Source organism: Talpa occidentalis, unplaced genomic scaffold, assembly GCF_014898055.3.
Source record: "Talpa occidentalis isolate TD23 unplaced genomic scaffold, MPIMG_talOcc4v2.1 talOcc4.8, whole genome shotgun sequence".
Classification (NCBI taxonomy): Eukaryota; Metazoa; Chordata; class Mammalia; order Eulipotyphla; family Talpidae; genus Talpa; species Talpa occidentalis.
In genome coordinates this window covers 25,417,836-25,437,780 of record NW_023605194.1, presented here as the reverse complement: position 1 = coordinate 25,437,780, position 19,945 = coordinate 25,417,836, and the positions used below count along the sequence as shown (strand labels likewise).

The window sequence follows — 19,945 nt, the reverse complement described above, 5'->3', positions numbered from 1 at the left end:
GCTTAAAATGACCTTGATAGGCTGGAATGTTGGACCTTCACCAAACTGGAAGTCAGGCATCTATCAGGTAGATGAGAGCTGTCAGGGGCAAAGAGATCATTTTTAATCTCATTTTGCTCTAGTTCAGGTGGCAGATGGAAAAGATCTAAACTGGGGTGGTGTCAGTGGCCAGTTGAGAAGAATCCTTTCAGAAAAATTACTGGAATATGACAACTAACTGGGTGGGTGTGTGGGTAAAGAGGGCTAGAGATGACTGGGAAGTTTCTTTTCTGGTTTCCTGGGGATAAGGAGGTGCCAGTTAATAGAAAGGAGGGAGTTGCTGAAAGAACTGAATTAGGGAAAGAAGGGAGGGCCGGAGTCTGGTTTTGAGTTTGGGTTGTTGGCTCTACCAGCAGGAAGGGAAAGGCAGTAGCCCGTGGGAGAAGCTGTGTCTGGAAAGAGGCATTTGGGAGTCATCCACAGAGAGGTGATAGTTGAAGCAGCGGGTGGGAGGGGATGGGAAGGCCTGGGAGTGGCAGTGCTATTCAGAATCATTAGCATAGCTTGCTCTAACTTGAGATAAGCAGGATAAACAAAAACCAGTGCATGAGTGGGAACTAATTCTACAGCCTTCCTAGAGCTATTTAACTCGTTAAAGCAAAGTTCTGCAAGAGGAAAAATCTCATCTAATTGGAGGGTTAAAAATTATATTTTAATTAATTTTAATTACAACTAATACATGAATACATTGTTGATTGTAAAGAATGTAAACACTACCAACAGAGTAAAAGACCCCATTAATTTCTGTTTAATTTTGTTTTCTTTTTAAAAGTTATCATTGTGAGGGCCTCCCCGGTGGTGCAGCGGTTGAGCGCTGGGTTGCGAAGCTGCCCGCAGCCTCTGTAGCGCCGGTTCAATCCCCAGCTGCTCCCTGGCCACCGGAGGAGGGTCCCACATGGCACACAGACCTCTCCTGCTCCCCTCAGCAGTGTACTTCAGTCCTTCTGCCTGCTCTGCTCCCTGCTCTGGCTCTGTGAATTCTCTTACCCTCCCTCATTTCTGACTGTACCCAGTGCTTGTAAGAATAAATAAATAACTTTTTTTTTGAAGATTTATCATTGTGAATAGTTTGGTGGGATTTTTACAGATTTTTTTTCATTGTATTTATATAGTTATACACACACACATAAAGGCATATATTTGGCTTTTTTGTGTGGTTTGTTTTATATAAATAAGCTTATACTATGTTCATTGTCTTTTTTTAATGTAACAATATGCTCTAGAAATCTCTCCAGTTCAGTTTTTCTAGATCTGCTTTCCTGGGTATGAGTCATTCCCTGATCAATGGAGTATATCTATTTTATCTATTCATCTTACAGGTATTTATAGATTGCAATATATAGGAGACTCCAGCAGAAACTGGGATATGTTTGTTGGTTAGTAGTAAGCAAGAGGAAGAAGCAGATAAGAAAAAAGACGGGCAGAAAATGCTACCAGCCATTCAGCTCATGCTTGTTGAAGCCAAAGGGCTGGGGCACAGAGCAGCTTTATGGTTTTTCTGGGTTTGCCCTCTGGGCAGATCCCTGACTTCCTAAGTAGCAGTTTGTTATTTGAGCTCTGTTAGTGAGCAGACTTACTGAGGGTCCTCTGCTGGCAGTGAGGAATTGGGTTATGTTGTGTTTGGTTGGTCTGTGGGGTGGAACGTCATCATTTTTTTATTCCAAATAAAGTCTCTGCCTAGGAGGAATGGAGAAGTGAGGAGGGACCACATCCTTGTGCCTAGGTTACAGGAGAGGCCCTGGAAGGTTCTCTGGCACTACCCCCCAACCTCCTCCCCCATGAGGGACAACCCCACCTCACACATAGTCTTTTCTTTTACCAAACACCCTTGGCACACCCAGATTCATTTGACCTTTCCTGCAAATCACTTTGGGTCATAGAAGTTGCTGAGTATACACAATAAAACAAATGAGGTTGTTTGTGAGGTGCTGGGAATATAACAGTGAACAAAACCAGCACATTTCCAGTTCTTGGGAAATTCTGGTTTCAGTCAGAACTAGTCAAGTAACTAGTATACAAATAAATAATAAATGTAATTTCCAGTGGTGGTAAATGCTCAGAAGACAATCAGACAGGATAATATTACAGAAAGTGATGGGGGAGGGCGGAGTGGCTGCTTTAGATCAGGCAAAGTCTTTCTGAGAAGATGACACTTGAGCTGAAATTGGAAAAGTGAAAAGGAACAGGTCCAGTGACCCTGAGGAAAGTGGGGTGACTTCCTGAAGGTCTCAGGGTGGAACTCCAAAGCCCTGAAGCAGACTCTCCTGGCTCCCGTGGGCTTCTCCCCTCTTTGCCATGTCCCTGGAAATCCATGAATTTTGTGAGGGACAAGCTGGGGCAGGGAGAGGATGAGGCGGACTGAAGTGAGCTGCACCACTTGCCCAGCGTGGGCCCTGTCACCTCAATTTGGAGAGTACACAGGCAGCCCCAGACTGAGGAAGGACCAGCTGGGAGCCTGTGTCTCTTTACCTTATGTCTCACAGTTGTACCTTTCCTCATGGATCATGCAACTTATCAGTCAGGATGGCATCTGAGATGTAATATTTTTCTTGAAAAATCTTCTTAGGGATGGATTTCTAGGAGTAGTTTCTGAGAAGACTGGTTGGGTGATTAAGTAGTAATGCATATGGGATAAACATGGGAAAAATAAAAAAAAAGAAAAACTCTGGCACCTGTACTGGATATTTAGCTCCTTCCCACTTAGAGTTGTCTGAAGAATATTCTGATTGGCTGATGCTATAGTTGCTTGAGACTGAGGCTTACAACCACTGGGAAGAAAAGCTTCTTGCATATAATGTGGCTGCACAGAGAGGTGGATGGATCTGGGAGCAGGGCACAGAACAGGGATGAATAGGCAAGTTTAGGGAACAGAGGCTTGACCACCCTCACTGAGGTAGTTTTCAACTTGGTAGATTGGAGAGGCTAGTTTTGATCAGATCACTCTCAATCCTGACTCCTTAGCCTAATTAAATACCATAAAGTATCATCTAAATCTAGCAAATATCCCTTTGATAAATTTCAACTAGATCCACTAGTTTTACAGTCTGTACTCAGTCCCAGCACAGAATCTGGCACATAGTAGGTATTCAAAAGTATTTGTTGAATGAGTAAATGAATCATATGCTTTAGTGTTCAGCCTTAGAAGAAAGATTGAGTGATCTTGAAGTGCATATACTGCAAGGATGGAGCAGGACTTACAAATACTTAAAACAGATGAGATTAAGCTATGATTTCATGGGGCAGGGCATATCATTTTTCACAATCCCTTTTTAAAACATTAAGAATGTTGGGAAAGGGATTGCTAACATTTATATAGATTTAATTCCATCTAAAATTCTTTTCTTTAGATAATATAATATTAAACAATATTATTCTTACAGGATAAAAATAAGTCAAACTTATTTTTTTTATTGCTAGTACTTATAAAAATCACAACTGATAAGAGAAATAATGACATAATGATACCAAAATTGAACTGGATTTACCATACTAACCCAGTATAAGTATTGCCTATGTTGTGTGACACAGTACATTTATTTTGGAACCCATACCATCTAGATCCTGAAATTGGTCATATCAATTGGTCATCCTCCACCTGCATCTCCCTTATCCTCCACCCCTTGATAGAGGCTCAGGAATGGCTTGAGGCTGGTAGTACAGGTCAGAGTAACTCAGCCTGCTTCAGATTGAAGATAGCAAACAGCTCTGGAACCTTGGGTTACACCATCCTGAAAAATAGCAAAAGTTCCCAGGTATTAGCTTACAGATTTACCAAATTTAAATAATGGCAACACACACACACACACACACACACACACACACACACACACACACACACACCCTAGTTCACTTTGTTATTTTTCAGTCAGATAAAAAGTATGAATAATATTGTTTCTCACCTTTGAACCGTGACTTCTCAGTGATAAATCAGAGGCACAGTGAAAATGAACTTTGAGTTTTAACAAGGTGTTCTATTTGCATTTTTGACTCTACCAAAACAAGCCCTTAGAATGACATCAACTGTTTGAGTCAGCTGTTGGCTTGGGCTTCTACCCAGTATGTGATGTCATTGGTGGGCATCCGTGAGGAATAGGAGTAATTTTTTAAGCTTGTTGACTAGAGAAACCTCTGAAGACTTTTTTTTCCTTTCTTTAATTTTTGTTTATTATTTATTTTCTTACACCGTTGTTAATTTTTATACCGTATTTGATTTTTCCACCAGACTTTTATTGGTACTAGTGTTAAATATAATGTAAATATGCAAAAGAAAATGACTAGAAATGCATATCTTAATATATTTGAGTATGTGGATTTAAAATGCTACCCATTGGATAGGGCTTTTGGAGGGAAACTATGAAACTGGAGTTATTTAATCTGGAAATTGTTCCTGTCCATGTGATAATGAAATGTAAGCTAGTGATGAGATGTGGGCAACCAGGTGAGAGGGTGTGCGGAAAGCATAGCTGAGAAGAAAAGAGTTTGCAGGAGCTGAATCATGTCTTATTTTGATTAAATCAGGATTGTTTTACCCAGCACCTGTAATGTGAGAATGTGTTAGGGTAGAAGAGCAGTTCTGTTATGTTTATCGCATCCAGAGTGAGTTCATTTTCATCACATGTATTTTTAATTCTTTGGAAAGACAATTACATTAATTAAAAAATGACTTGTAGAATACCAGTTTGAAAAAAAACCATTTAGCTAATGGGTGTGTTGATTTGTCTATCAATTAATTAAAAATTGCATGTAGCAAGAGCTACAGGTACTCCAACTAAATAGTGCCAATTAACTGCTGGGGAAATCTGTTATATTTTTGATTTGTGCGATGGGCATTGCAAGACTTTCAAGGAAGCATCTGTGGGTCCTTCCCTTCTCTCCATTTGATGTAAGGCTTCCAAAATGTGCTGCCTTAACCTGGTATGATAACTTTCCAGCTGTCCAAGACAGTTCTACTACCTTTTCTGAGATTATGCATCGCCAGGGCAGAATAGCCTCCTTGCACCAGCCAGGAGTTTCTGTACCATCTATGAGATGCAGCAAAGACTTCTCCTTCTTCCATTTTCTGGGAAAGTTTTGCTGATGACATGAGTTCATGTTAATCTCGGTCATCTCTATCTTCATTTTTTTTTTAATTGTTACAAAATCAGTTCACACATTGAATGATTCCTCCACTTTTTAGCTGCCTGGGCTATACATTTCATTATTTTATATTAGCACATATCCTGTGTTTTTTCTTTATGACTCTGTAATAGCAAATGATTCCCAGGGATTATGTTTTTCTATTCTTGTGAAGTCGTGTAGTAACTTACACATGTTCTTTCCTTCTAAAACTAAGAACAGAGCAAGGATGTGTGCTCTTCATCCTTATATTAGCGTCATAATTGGAGATCCATCCCAGAGCAGTGAAAGAAAGAAGTGAACCTTTACTTGAGGATGATGTGAATGCCCCTGTAGAAAATTCTAGGTCACCTACAAAATATCTGCTAGAAGTAATAATTGGATTTAGCAAGGGTGTAAATTATAATGTTTACACACAATAATCAATTTTACTTCTACATGCTAATAGCAAGCAACTGAAAAATGAGATGTAAAATAATTCCATTTATAACAGCAGCACTGGCATAGGAACACATTTAACAAAAGTGGGTTGAAAGCAGTGCTGTGAAGCTGGGTTATGCGCAGACTCTGCAGCACGGGTTCGAGTCCCGGCCGGCTAGGGAGATACCCACATGGTGCGGCAGACCTCTCCTGTCTCACCTGCTGCTCCCCTCAGCAGTACTTTCGGTCTGTCTGTCTGTTCTGCTCTCCGCTCTGCCTCTGGTGAATCCTCTCACCCTCCCGCGCCTCTGGCCTGTATCTCAGTTCTTGTATAAATAAATAAATCTTTTTTTAAAAAAAAAGATATGTAAGGCCTCTGTGCAGATAAAAAAAAATACTGGGATAAAGATATGTGTGTATACAACCCACAATTTCTTATCCATGGCTGATGGGCACTTAAGTTGGTTCTATGACTTGAAAACTAGATGCATAAGCATAAACAGAGTACTCAGAATACATACAGACTTCAGATGCCTAGGACAAAAAAAAGAGGAGGATGAAATATGTGGAGTTTCCCAGTTGGTGAACAGATTTGGGGCATGTGGTGCTCTTGGAGAGCAGGAAACTCCTCATTTTTCCCCCATACGCTGCTCTATGCATCTCTTCTCTCTGGCTGCTCCTCAGTTCTGTCCATTTTTTTTTTTTTAAATTATTATTATTTTTTTTTTATAGAGGCATGTTTTTTTTTTTATTTTTATTTGTTTGTTTGTTTTGTTTTTGTTTATACATGCACTGGGTACAGTCAGAAGCGCAGGAGGGTGAGAGAATTCACCAGAGCCAGAGCAGGGAGCAGAGCAGGCAGAAGGACCGAAGTACACTGCTGAGGGGAGCAGCGGGCGGCAGGAGAGGTCTGCGCGCCATGTGGGACCCTCCTCTGGTGGCCGGGGAGCAGCCGGGGATCGAACCGGCGCCGCAGAGGCCGCGGGCAGCTTCGCAACCCAGCGCTCAACCGCTGCGCCACTGGGGAGGCCCAGTTCTGTCCATTTTTAATAAACTGGTAATCTACATCTCAGCCTCTCAGCCATCACTTTCAAAACAGCAAATTCTTTGTGGTTGTCAATGAATTTGACAGCAAATGTCAAACTCTTCTCTGGAGTTTCCTGCTCAGATTAGAAAAAGACCTAGATTAATACACCAGTGCCTTTTGGGAATTTTTTTTTAAACTTTGTTTCCTTATGAGTTATGGAATTTCATCATGACAGAAAAAGGAGGTGGAGAGAAAGTAGAGTAGCAGACATTGAGTGCAGTAGAAAGTAGAGGCTGACTCATCACGTAGAGTTTGGGTATGAGTGTGCATGCACTTAAAATGTGTGCATGTGATAAGAAAACAGGGAGGAAAGGCTTGTGTAGACAAAATGTTTTCTTTAATTTCTTTCAAGATGGGCTGTAAGGGAGAGAATGCAGAAGTAAATAACTAACTTGGTCATATGTACAATAATCAAAGAGACTCCATAATAGTTTGTAAGTTTAAAGATGTTATCAAAACTATTAAATTCTGTTGCCAGCTTTGATAGATATCCTAGTGTTTCTTTTCCATGATGGTGAAATTACTGATTTTCACTTTGTCTAATTAGATGAAATATTCTCCTAAGAATTTAAGATGAATTTGTGATTATGCATTGTGTTTTCCTACTTCTTAATCATTCTTTACCCTGTTCCTTCTGTCCAGTGTCTCTTTTCCCCTCTATAGATACAAGTTTTTGCTACATCTCTACAAAGTTCCAATTAAAGCCCCCCTCCATTGGAGCTTTACTGATCTGGTCAATGGCTTCTTTTTCACCTTCTGACCTTTGGAATTTAACAGGTGCATAATAACTTAGTGATAGTTATCTGATAAATTAGTTTTGTTGTTGTTGTTAATCCCCTCCTTCTTTTAACATCTACAATCAGAAGAGATAGTATATTTATAATTAATATGGTTCTAAATTAACTATTCTTTATGACACAAAGGATTCAACTTGGTTTGGGATAAAGCCATAAAATTGGAAACATACTAGAAATTAATACATGTAACTTTTCCTCCAATAAAGACTTTTCTGGAGACCTTCCTTTTAATAGCACATCTCTGTATTCTTAGATATGCTATTTGAATATGCTATTTGAGGCTAATTGAGCCTCATCCATAAAATGGGAATGGTTTTAGTATGTATTCACCTTTATTAGTTAAGAAAGATTTGGCTGCAAGTGACAGTTGAGAACCTAAAATAGTGGTGATTAAACAAGAGAGAAATTTATGTTCTCTCCCAAATCCAGGAAATAGGTACCCCAGGCTCCTATCTTGTTTCTTTGCTGTGTGAGGTATCCATCCTCATGGTCTAGTATGGCTGCTTCAGCCATCAGTCCTTCCCACCAGCCTGCAAATAGAAGAAAGAAAAGAAGATCATGCCCTCTCTCTTTAATGACATATTTTAGAAGTTGCTAACCAGTGTGGCTAATATCTCAATAGCAGTAACTTGACCACATCTAGTTGCAAAAGAGGCTGATAAAGGAGTAACCATGTACTTGGCTAAAATTCAGAGGTTCTATTATTGAGCAAAATGAAAACAAATTTTGGGGGACAATTAGCAATCTCTGCCACACTGCAGATACTGTTATTATAAAGATTAAATGAGACAATATATACACTTGGCTTAGAACATGCCTGTCACATGATACATGTTCAGTAAGTATAGCCATTGTTGGTCTTTTTTTAAAAAATTAACCATTATAGGCAGTCATCTATTCACCCCATTACTGGTTTAATACATATTGAACACCTGCTGTGCTGGATACTGTGCCTCTCTGTTTAAATTCCTCTATCAACAACAGAAGTAGACTTCCATCCAAATAGCTTGTCCTTTACTGAACATCTCTAAAAGTTAGGAAATTCTTCATTAAACTAAGCCAAAGCATGCCTCCCAATTATTCACTTGTTTTGGCTCTGGTCCTATCCTTTGAAGCAATATGAATAAGTCAATTTCCTCATCTCAGTTATTCAAATATATGAAGAGTTGCCTTCCACTTAGTTATTAAATCTTCCACTTAGTTTTCTTTCTCTAAACAGCTATTTTATTTATCTAGCACATGGTTTGGCACACTTTCTGTAAAGGGCCAGATGGTAACTATTTTTGACCCTATGGGCCACATGGTCTCTGTCACAACTTATCAATTCTGTCATTGTAATGCAAAAACAGCCATAGACATTCTGTAAATGAGTGGCAGTGTTCCAATAAAATATTATTTACAAAAACAACAGGCCAGCTTTGGCCTTAGGCTATGGTTTGCCAGATTCTGATTTAGCCCTTGGAAACTTATCAACAAGGATATTTGTGACTGCTATTCCCCTATCCAACAGAAAACTTCTTCTTTGTCACTCCTGATTCTTCTTATACCTTTCATTTCTTTTTCTTATCTTACTACTTTGGCTAGGATTTTTACCACTGGCTGCATTTCCAAAGCTCTGTTTTTTGGCCATTCACACAGCCAGATTTATCCATTGCAAGTCATCTTTAGCTTGGAAATGTAACCATGACAAGTCTCTTCTTGTTCTGCCATGTTCTTAGTCCACACATCCCTTGACCTCTCCCAGACTGGCTCTTCTCCAATCTTCCCCACAAATATGTCCACATTAAGAAATGTAGAATCCCTTTTTCCATCCCTTTCTTCCTTAAACCTGTTAGACTATAGCCATCATTCTGGGTTTCAGGCTTTCTTCAATCAATAGTCTAGAGTTAACTATAACCTTAGTCTAACCCAGCCTAGAGCTGCCCGAGAGGAGATAGGTAGAAAATTACCATTATATTGATGGGTCAGGTGCTGCTGACATAAAATGTGTATGTTAAATTACAATATTCTGGATGCAGAAAGTGTAACTCAGGATTGGTAATTTAACCAACTCATGGTTGTGCAACTGAGTTTCAAGGAGTTGATTCCAGTTCTAGGCTGCAATTCAAATTTCAGTGGACCTCGTGAGTAGACTGTGTACCTCTGCTAAAAGTAAATTCAACATCTTATCATGGGTACAGCAGAGCTTCTGAGATTTGATCATCCTCTTTCCTCAAGATGTTCACAAGGTGCAGAATAACATTTGCACTGAACTTTCGGTTTTCAAAGCATTTCTTTCAGACCCTTATGGAATAATAGGTGATTTTATTTGTTTTAGAGGAGAGGATATCAAATCCCAAATTGTTAAAAATATTTGCCTAAGGCTTCAAGTCCCAACATCCATTTCTCCCTATAGAGTCCACATTTGCTTTTCTCTTAGAAATCAAACCCCACCTCTTTGACCATTTAACTTTTGTCTTTCAAAACTCAGCTTGATCATCATCTTCTCCAGGAAACCCTCCCTGGCAATCACCCCCATCCTGTCTCCACCATCTTATTTAGATGTTCTTCGTCTGTATTAACCCAGATTGTAGCTCCATTTGTACTGTACCCTACCTAATGATTTATTAGCATGTAAGGAAAACAAGGGTGAGATTCCTGTCTCATTTAATTTTGTACTTAATAAATACTTATTGAATAAAGAAATGTCCTGAGATAGAACAAAGTGAGTAAGCCCCCTGAGATATTGCTCATTCTTAACTACAGTAGAAAGCAAACCAAAAACATCAGCTTTCCAGAGACAAACTCAAATGAAAGGATCATCCAAGAAGTCATGGATCTCTGCAGCCAAAGAACATCAGACTCTCAAACCCATGAGGTTTCAGACTAGATAGAAAAGAAAGCAGCACCATCTATGGTGAATAGCCAAGTTCTGGAGTCAGGTTTCTTGGGTTTGATCTTGACTCTTCCATTTCCCAGCAGTGACTTCATTTTTCTGTGCTTTGGTTTCTAATCTGTCAAATGTAGTTAATGATAGAAATTATTTCTGCAACAAACTTCCCCCAAACTTAGTATCTCAAAACAAAACAATTACTGTCACACAGTTTCTGTGGTTCAGGAATTTGAAAGGTGCTAAGTTCAGGGTCACTCATGAGGTCACAGTCAAGATGTAGACTGTGGCAGCAGTCATCAGAAGCTTTGACTGAGGCTGGAGGGTCCACTTCCAAGATGACTCACTCCCAAGGCAGGTGACTAGAGGCCTCAGTTGTTGTCACAGGGAACTCTCCTTACAAGGTAACTTATCCACCCCCCCACCCCCCCGCCGAGTAAGCAGGATAGGAAGAGCTAGAGGGAAACCCTAATGACTTATACGACCTATTCTCATAAATCACACACTGTTATTATCATTTCCACCACATTGTATATATCAAAAGGAAGTCACTAAGGACAGCCCATATTAAGGGGAGGGAAAGTAAGCTCTACATTTTGAAGGGAGCAGTATCAAAGAATGTGTGCACATATTTAAGCACCACCGCACTATCTTAAAGGGCTGGGTGAGGATTATTTGATAATAATTGCAAAGTGCTTAGAATGGAACTTAAGCAGCAACTCACTTGAATTACCTTCCTCTTGGTGAGAAAGGACATATTTGCTGTCAATTTGAAGGCTTTGGCTTGGAAAGTGTCTCTTAAAAATAGAGCAAGTATGTTAAAACCAAGTGAGTACCATTACAATTGAAGTTATCTGACATGAAAAGCTGTTCATGTCTTGAATTTTGAAAAGCAGGTATAAAAATCATGTACAATATGGTCTGGCATTTGTGTAATTTTTTCTATCTACCTGTCTGTCTGTCTGTCTGTCTCTCTGTACATGGATGGATAGGGAGAATTCTGGAAGGAGTTTCCTCAAAATATTAATAGTGGTTATCTCTGGGTGGTAGAATTTGTGTTGTTAAAAAAAAATTTTCCCTTTGTGTTTTTCTGCATTGTTTGAATTTACACTAAGAATATATCTACAAAAATAGCAGAGGCATTTTTCAAAGGAAATAAAAAGGAAACCAAGTTGGAAGAAAGATGTGGAAAGGACTAGGATTTGAGCCAGGACATTGCTGCTTAATGGGGACTGGCTTGTTCCCTGTGAAGTACCTGACTGACAGCGTGTCCTGTGACCCTTCAGGTAGTTGTAAAGACCTGTATGTCCTGGGAGCAGGTAAGAGTTTGTGATTAGATCTGAGGAGACATATATATGCAAGGGATGGTTGATAATTCTTGGTGAAAAGAGGAAAAGAGGAAACAAGGGGAGGAGAGAATTCTGTGTGGCAAAGAGAAAAGACAGGGCGAATCTGGTGTGGACAACAGTGTGAATGTTCACCCATTGCCTTGGAGAAGATAGCTTTACTGATGCAGGAATGATAGTTTTGAATTACCAGTAACCTATGGTACCATGGTACCTTATATAACCTTTATAATTGCATCAGATAAATTGAATTTGGTTCAGTTCTACCTCTCTCTTAATAGACCATGCAAGCAGGTCCTGCATTCTAGCTCAATATATAGTTCCCAACATAGAGCAGAGTTCAATAATTTGGAGAATAAAGATAAGTTATTTTTGTAATAATGCCTTTAAATGAAACAATTTTGTGTCTTCTGACATTCAGCTGAATAATTTCTTGTTAAATGAAACAGAGGGATTTAAATAAATATATTCGGGAAAGTTGAAAACACTGCTTAGATCTGTTTTATAAGGATTTAAATCTACCATTAGTTCCCCATTTGTCACATCTATTCTTTGTCCACCTTTTCTACTTTTTCTGCCTTTTTTGTTATTCAAATTTTTTATGATTCTAGTATCTTGACTTATTTCATATATCTTTTCTTTAACTGTTGCTTTGAAGCTTATAGTATGCTTCTTTAACTTAATACAGTCTGCCTTAAATTTATATTATGCCAATCCATGTGGAAAATGATTTTATTATATGTTCATTTCCCTCTCTCTTCATCTTTGTTTTATTATGGTCATCCATTTTACTTCTGTACTTGTTAGAAACCCCATAACACATTGTTATTATTTTTGCTTTAGCCGGTCAATTATCTTGTTAAATGATTTGAAAGGTAATACAAGCTGTATTTACCCATGTACTATTTTCTGGACTCTTTACTGTTTTGTATAGCTCCAGATTTCTGATGTCATTTTCTTTTCATGGTCAATGGTAAAGGGCTTCCTTTACCATTTCTTATATACAGGTTTGCTAATGATGACTTATTTTAGTTTTTTTATGTTTAAATGTCTTTATCTCACTTTCGTTTTTTGAAAGCTATATATGCTATGTATAGAATTGGCAGTACTTTTTTTTTTTTTTGCTACTTTACAGATTTACTCCACTGTCTTCTGACTTGCATTGCTTCTCATGGAAAGTCTGTTATCATCCTTACCTTTGCTCCTCTCTACTTCACGTGTCTTCTTCCTCCAGTTTCCTTCATTTCAGTGAACTCTCAGCTTTTTCTCTTTAAATCATGCAGACTTTTGAGTTCTACTTGGCATCCCCTTCCCCTCTTACAGCGTAGGGTATTTATAGTACTCATCTCATTTGGATTTTGTTGTTGTTAGGTTTTCTTTTTTTCTTTTGCTTCTTTCAGAGATCACTGTTCAGTGTTGTCTTTTGTTCAATGTCTGAAAACTGTTACTTCATTTTTCTCTGATTTTTTTCGGTTGTTTAAGGCAGGAGGATAAATCTGGTCTCTGTTATTCCATTTTGACTGAAAACACAAGTTCTGAAATATTCAATCAGAAAAATAGCTAAAACGTTAAAATTAAGTTCTAATTGCAAAATTCCTTCCTCGAAATTTGTTTGTATTTTTCACGAGCTCAGATTTATGAGTTCATTTTTAAAAATTACTTCATGCCAAAGTCATTAACATTGTTCCTTTTTCTTACAGGAAATGTTCAAATGAGATTTTTTAATTATTGCAAGTCAGTGATGGATCAGAAGTTGCAGAATACAGTCAATGAAAGTTTTCAAATGTGTTTGCTTCAAATATCGGAGTTAAAATTGATCTACCAACTTAAAACTTTGATCTAGAAAAACACACTGCACAGATTGGAAAGTAATAACTGGGAAAATATATTTGGCTCTTAATGTATCTAAATGAAAGGAATCACCACTTTATTTCTCAAGCTGAATTACTTTAATAGTCAGTTGTTTGAAAATCTTCACATGATTACCAGGAAGGAATAACAGAGCAACAGCTAAAACCTGTGTGTCAGTCAAGATGACTTCGGAAGAAATGGCAGCTTCTGTTCTGAGACCCGTAACTCAGAGAAAAGTGATTCCTTCCCAGACAGCTATGGATGAAAGTAGTGAAAACATCTCAGACATCAGCGTTTCAAATGTGCATACAGTCAGGCAGACTTCTCTTACCATCTCACAACTGAACAAGCTTAGAGAAGAGTCTTCTGAAAGCAACTTGCCTGAGATTCTCTCAATAACGCGGGAGAAAATAATGAGTGATGAGAACAGTAATGAAAAGTGCTGGGAGGAAAGCATGCCAGATTCTGTGAAAAATCTTAACATTAACTGCAACAACATACTGAAAAACCATCAGTGTGGCCTTCCTCAGAGCCACTTTTATGAAACATGTGATTCTGTTGCAGAGGAAGGGCTGTGTTTGGAAACTGAAATCCCTTCTTCCCTGGAAAGAAAGGTGTTCCCTGGAATTCAACTGGAAGTAGAAGGACCTCCCATGGACATCAGTCCTTTAGGAAATCAATCAGAGATCAAAGAACCCAGCACGGCACTCCCTGACAGCAATGTGGCAGTATTTCACTTTCATTGTGAAGTTGACAGAAGAATGTCAGACCCTTTCTGTGCCCTCCCAGATAACTTGATTTTGGATGATTGTGGAAACTGTGTACCACTGCCTGGTGTTGGGAGGGAGCAAAAGAAAAAGTACATGGCATATACTTGTGAACTGATGGAACTGGCAAATAACTGTGACAATAAGAATGGGCAGCTGCGGTGTGATCATTGTGACACCTTGAATGACAAATACTTGTGCTTTAAAGATTCTTGCCAGAAGGCCAACGAAGTATTTTCAAGCAAAAGCTTTTGCAGAGAGGAGATTGCTGACAGTCCGCCTGCTGAGACCTTTCTGAGTCATTTTGAGGACTTCCCTGATAACTGTGAAGATGCAGAAGATTTTTTTAAGAGCAAAAAGGAGCGGTCTACTTTGTTAGTGAGGAGATTTTGTAAAAATGACAGGGAAGTTAAAAAATCTGTGTACACCGGGACAAGGGCAATTGTGAGAACTCTGCCTTCTGGTCACATTGGACTGGGAGCTTGGAGTTACGTTGATCAGAAAAGAAGTAGTCTCTTGTTGCCTCGCAAAAGAGCGATGGAACGTCTGTCAGCAGTGATGAGGCAAGCTGGGAGGCGATATCGGCCAGAAGCCCAGTGGTATCTGGTAAGCCTTAATGTTCTTTTATTCCTTTCTTTAAACTTGCTCTTTAAAAATTCAAATTCTCACTGTCCTAATTCGTGGGAAAATTTGAGTTCTGTCAAATTATGATTCTTAGGGGATTCATTTGTCATTACTGGAAGCTAGGAAACCTAACATATTCTAGTTGAAAGTTGTCAAGATTGAGCTAACTCTGCAGTGAAACAAGTAAGTAACAAAACACACATGCATGTGTCATCTGGAGCAGAGAAATTAGGAAGATTATCTGGTTACTGTACACAAGATTATAGAACAGATACTCCTGGTAGTGGGAAACCAAGTTCATGGATGATGACCTGGTTCTGTCTTTTGGAGATACACACTCTTCTACCATGTAGCTCATGTTCAGGGAGCATTTCCTCCACTTTCCAACCAATGTTCTCAGTTTTTTTTCCCCCTCTCAATTTGTGTGTCTATGTGTGTGTTTGTGTGTGTGTGTGTGTTGGGAGGGAGGCCTGTGGACCTCTTTGGCAATGTGGTGAAGTTATAAACTCATAATAATGCTTTTAATGCATCAAAGGAAGCATTATAAAGGGGACAAATTTTGTACACATACATTTATCAAGATGTTTTAAAATTGTGATGTATCAAGGTTCATTAACATACTAAATAGTATGTGACAACTGTCTTATTTTCAAAGTAGTGATGACTGTAAGTAGGGAATGGTTTGACTGGAACTTTCCCAGTTTAGGGCCTGAAAATCCGAGATCTGGAAACCACTTGGTCCTGCACAAAACAGGGCAGTTCATCACCCTAAATGTTAATATTGGTTTAGGGTGTCTACCCTGACTGTAATAAATGGAAACATCTGTGATTTCTGTTGGTGACATGATCACAGTTATTGCCAGTGCTACTGAGGTTTGGTGCGTGCATTCATAATTGAAGCAAATGCTAAATTTCTATTTGAGATTAATAAAATATTTTTATCCAAATTTCTGGACTCTCTGAATTCCACCCCATTCCTCCTTTTAAGTTGAGAATCCTGCTTTAAAATGCACATGATCAGGCTGCCCACTCTTGTACCTGATCCTTTCATTTGGAGCTGGTGCTGTCTCAGTTGTTTTTTTTTTTTTTTTTTTCTGGCTAATCAGCCCTGCTTCTTTCAACTTATCTTCATGAGGAACCATTTCTAAAACTCTCACATTCCAGTTTTTCACTTTCCTTCCTTAAAATTTGGCCCTAAATGCTCAGTCTAGGAAAACGTTTATTTTATTGAAAGATCTACTATATTTTTACTTCGCCATCATCAGTCATCGTAGATACCATGCATTGAGTGCTCTACATGTGCCGGTATCAGGCCAAGCAATTTGCATACTTGATTTCATGCAATTATCTCAACTACTCTCTGGTATTGGTATCACTACTAATCCCACGTATTGCTAAGAAAATGGAGTCTCAAGAAGTCATATACCTTTTCCAAGATCACTATGCTAGTAAGTAGTATAACTAGGATTGTAATTCAGGCAGCTGACACTCTTAGGTAGTTTCTCAAAATCCAGAAAGAAAGAAAATTTAGAATAAAATTTTAAACTAATAGAGGATTCTGTTCATTGCAGCATCTGCTGATTGAGTAACCCAGTCTGTTATGGTTTCTCAGACTCGACCGTGTTAGATTTGGTGATTTTAACTCTGGTTATGTGTTGGAATCACAGTGTCCAGACCCCACCCCAGACCCTCTTAATCAAAATTGTTATGGCAGGGTACTGCATGCATATTTTTTTCAAAGTTCTGTTCGTGATTCCCTGCATTTTGTATATTCTATAGCGTTAAAAACCTCTAATCAGGAAATTAAACTCATTGGGCTCTTTGCTTCTTGATCAGGTGATTTCAGGAATATTTGCTCTGCCTAAAGACCTTGACACTATTTGGACTGTTAGGGTATCAGGTTTGACCTGGGAGTCTGCCTGAAAAATGACAGCCTGCTGGCCCTTCTTTCTGTACTTTCAACTTTCTCCAGAAAGTGGTAGATTTCACTTGATTCCTCATGAAATCTGAGTCCCACATAAGGTGGTATCAGCTGTACACATGCTTCACAGCTCTCCTGATGGACTTTTGTCCACACAGGGAGAGAGCAGCTCATCTTAGGCATGTGTTCTGCCTACACAGTGATCCCCTCCCCACCACGAACTGCTGCTGAGAGCAACGCATTGTCCCACTAAAAGGCAGTGATTTTTTTTAATTCACATACCGTTGAAGTTAAATATTAAGAAGGTTACAAAAATTTAAGTATAACAAAGCTAAGGGAAATTGGTTGCTTGAGAACCATTATCATAGTTCCCTGCACACGTACAGGCACGAGCGTCATGAAGCTGGTATAAATTTCAGAATAATTTTGGCATGCCAATACTCATTGCTCCAGTTTCTGGAGCCCAGCTGCTGCTGCTTCTGAGAATGTTCTTGGGTCCCAAGCCCAAACCATCCCCTTTCTGTCAGTTGCTGGAAAGGTTAATTTCCAATGAGAAGAACCAAAGAGATGATTCAAATCATCTCCCTCTGAAGGATGGGAGAGGCTGCCACACCTCTCTCAAAATGAACTCCAGGAATATCTCTCCCAGGGTGCTCTGAGCATTTTTATTAATCCTTAAAACAGAGCAGGGGGATGGGCTGGCTGTTCAGATTCCTGAAAGGGAGAGTCCTTTTTGAATGTTCAAACACATCATAGCAGGAATGAATCAGTATTTTCTAAAATATGCTATTTTTTCTGCTGCTCATTTCTTAGTGTGGATCCTGGTGGATTTCTCAAAGTCAAAGTCTCTCTAGAGTCCTTCTCAAAAGATGAGTTATAGTCACTTCCCTCTAGCTCTACTAAATTGCATATTTCATCTTAAAATTGCAGACCTAAGACTAAGCTCCTGATCCTATTTTCTGATATTTCATGTGTGGCCATCCAGGTTTCTCAATCAGCTTGTAAACTTAATAAGGGCCAGAAGCAGCCCTATCTTTTTCCTACTCTTCATAATGCAAGCAAAATGTCAAATATCAAAAAGACAGGATAATGTCCTTCTTTGAAAGCACAGTCTCAGGGAATCAATCAGCCTGCAATGAAAGTATTGCTTTGACTCCACCACTAACAGGCCATGTGACTTTGTGCAAGTTCTGTAATGGCTTTGTCTCTAATTATCTTCTATGTAAACAAAGAATGGTGGTCTTACTAGGAGATTAAATGAAATAATGCCAAAGAGTTATGCTCAGTTCCTGGTAAGGAATGAGGCCCATGCTCACTCTGGCCATTTATTACATGCTTTGTTGCAAGCTTGTCCCCACCTACTTCTCTTGGTGGCTTCTCACATGTGACATTGACAGTATATCCTGCAATCTGTGATGAGGTAGCTTAAGCAAGTCTTCCACACATTTGAAAATTTATTATTTGTCCAGTTAGTTCCTTTGCCTCACATTAACATGTTTTTCTTGCCTGCCTTCATCAAAACACTGCAATTAATTTGTATTTGCACAGCTGTGTAGAGAAGAATAAATTTGAACCGGAGACATTAATAAGGATTAATGCTTGTTGACTTACTAACCATATTGGTATCCTCCTCCCCCTGCTTGTGAAAAAATTAAAACCTACTCCTTATCCAGTTACAGCCATACTCCTCTCTAACTCTCGGTTTATTAGCTGAACAAGTCACATATTTTGGCAGGTGGCCAATGTCTCCAGGTTAAAGGTTGGTTAAGGGCGTTTTTCCTTTTAAAAAGTTTGCTTCCTGCCTGAATTTTGGGTAATTTCGGTAGTTAGAGTTATTCTGAATATTGAAGGACAGGCAGTTTCTGCCTCTGCTGGAATCTGTCATGTGACCTAGTTCCATGTGCACTGCAGATGGAGAAAGTGAGGGGGTAGGGCAGAAGGTCCACCAGCTTCTCTAATGGAGCTTCATTTATTTCCCCACATTGATCCACAAGAGGACCTACTAAGCAAGACTATGGGGTCTTCCCTGGTGGCACTGTGGTTGAGCGCTGGGCTGCGAAGCCACCGGCAAGGGTCCCACATGGCTCACAGACCTCTCCTGCTGCGTCCGCTGCTCCCCTCAGCAGTGCACTTCGTCAGTATGCCTGTTCTGTTCCCTCTCTGGCTCTGGTGAATTCTCTCACCCTCCCGCACTTCTGACTGTACCCAGTGTTTGTATAAATAAAGTAAATAAATCTTAAAAAAAAAAAAAAAACTATGTATGACACCTGGTGGGGGGATTCTAATGCACTTCAATTAAAAGAACTAATAAATTTATTTTTAAAAATAGAATATATGTCCAATATAGAAAAAAAGAAGTTTTATTCTTAAAATATCAGGCTAGAAAAGCTGTAAATTAAAAAGGAGAGTCAAAATCAACTTCTGTATTGCTACCTGTTCTGCTCTCTTCTTTGCAAATGTGTCTTTTTTTCTTCTCACTTTATTATTCTTTCTACAGAGAAAATTAAATTTAAGAGGCAATGAACATTTTTTTTAATTAACCTGTGTGAATATATCTATATTTTTTATTCTATTTTTTGTCTTTCTAGTTGAGTTGAATTTAGGAGAGATAAAATGTCTCTATTATACTAAATTCATCTTCTAAGTTGTAACTTTTGTGGATTATCAAATACCAGTTGAGCCCTGCTGTTTGGTATTAGAATAGTGGCTATTGAAGTAGCAACATGTCTTATTTTCTTATCTGGAAATTCAGTCTTCCTGCAACTTGGGTACAATTTGGACCTGAAATAATTATAATTTCACAAGGTACTGAGGACAGAATGAAAGCCTTGGAGACAAGCCAGGTTCTTCTTCCTACTCAGGGTTATGTCAGATTATTAACGTAGAAGGATGCTGACTCCCTTTTGCTGATCACAGTGAAAGGAAATCAGCGGCTGGTCACCCCCTGTGCAACTTAGTCACCCTAATGGATCAGTGGAAAATGTGACAGACTTATCAGAAGGCAGTTCTTTGATGATGGGATGGCGTTCCTTATTAGCTACATTGAGACAGTCCAAGATAAATAGACTTCCATTGGCTCAGATTTGGTAAAAAATAGAACAAAAAGTCC

At 39.0% G+C, this 19,945-nt stretch overlaps 1 protein-coding gene across 5 annotated transcripts in view; it reads left to right on the top strand.

Annotated features, from left to right (window-relative positions):
* Nucleotides 1-19,945, top strand: part of PLCE1 (phospholipase C epsilon 1) — a 241,650-nt gene that overhangs the window by 14,383 nt on the left and 207,322 nt on the right. For 4 of the 5 annotated variants that reach the window (XM_054690581.1, XM_054690580.1, XM_054690577.1 and 1 more), the window contains exon 2: nt 13,374-14,897. In XM_054690581.1, the coding sequence (XP_054546556.1) occupies nt 13,707-14,897 (1,191 nt within the window). In that variant the 5' untranslated portion in view covers nt 13,374-13,706. Of the gene's footprint in view, nt 1-10,706; nt 10,732-13,373; nt 14,898-19,945 lie in introns of those variants that run through there. The other variant, XM_054690578.1, reaches the window with a different exon arrangement.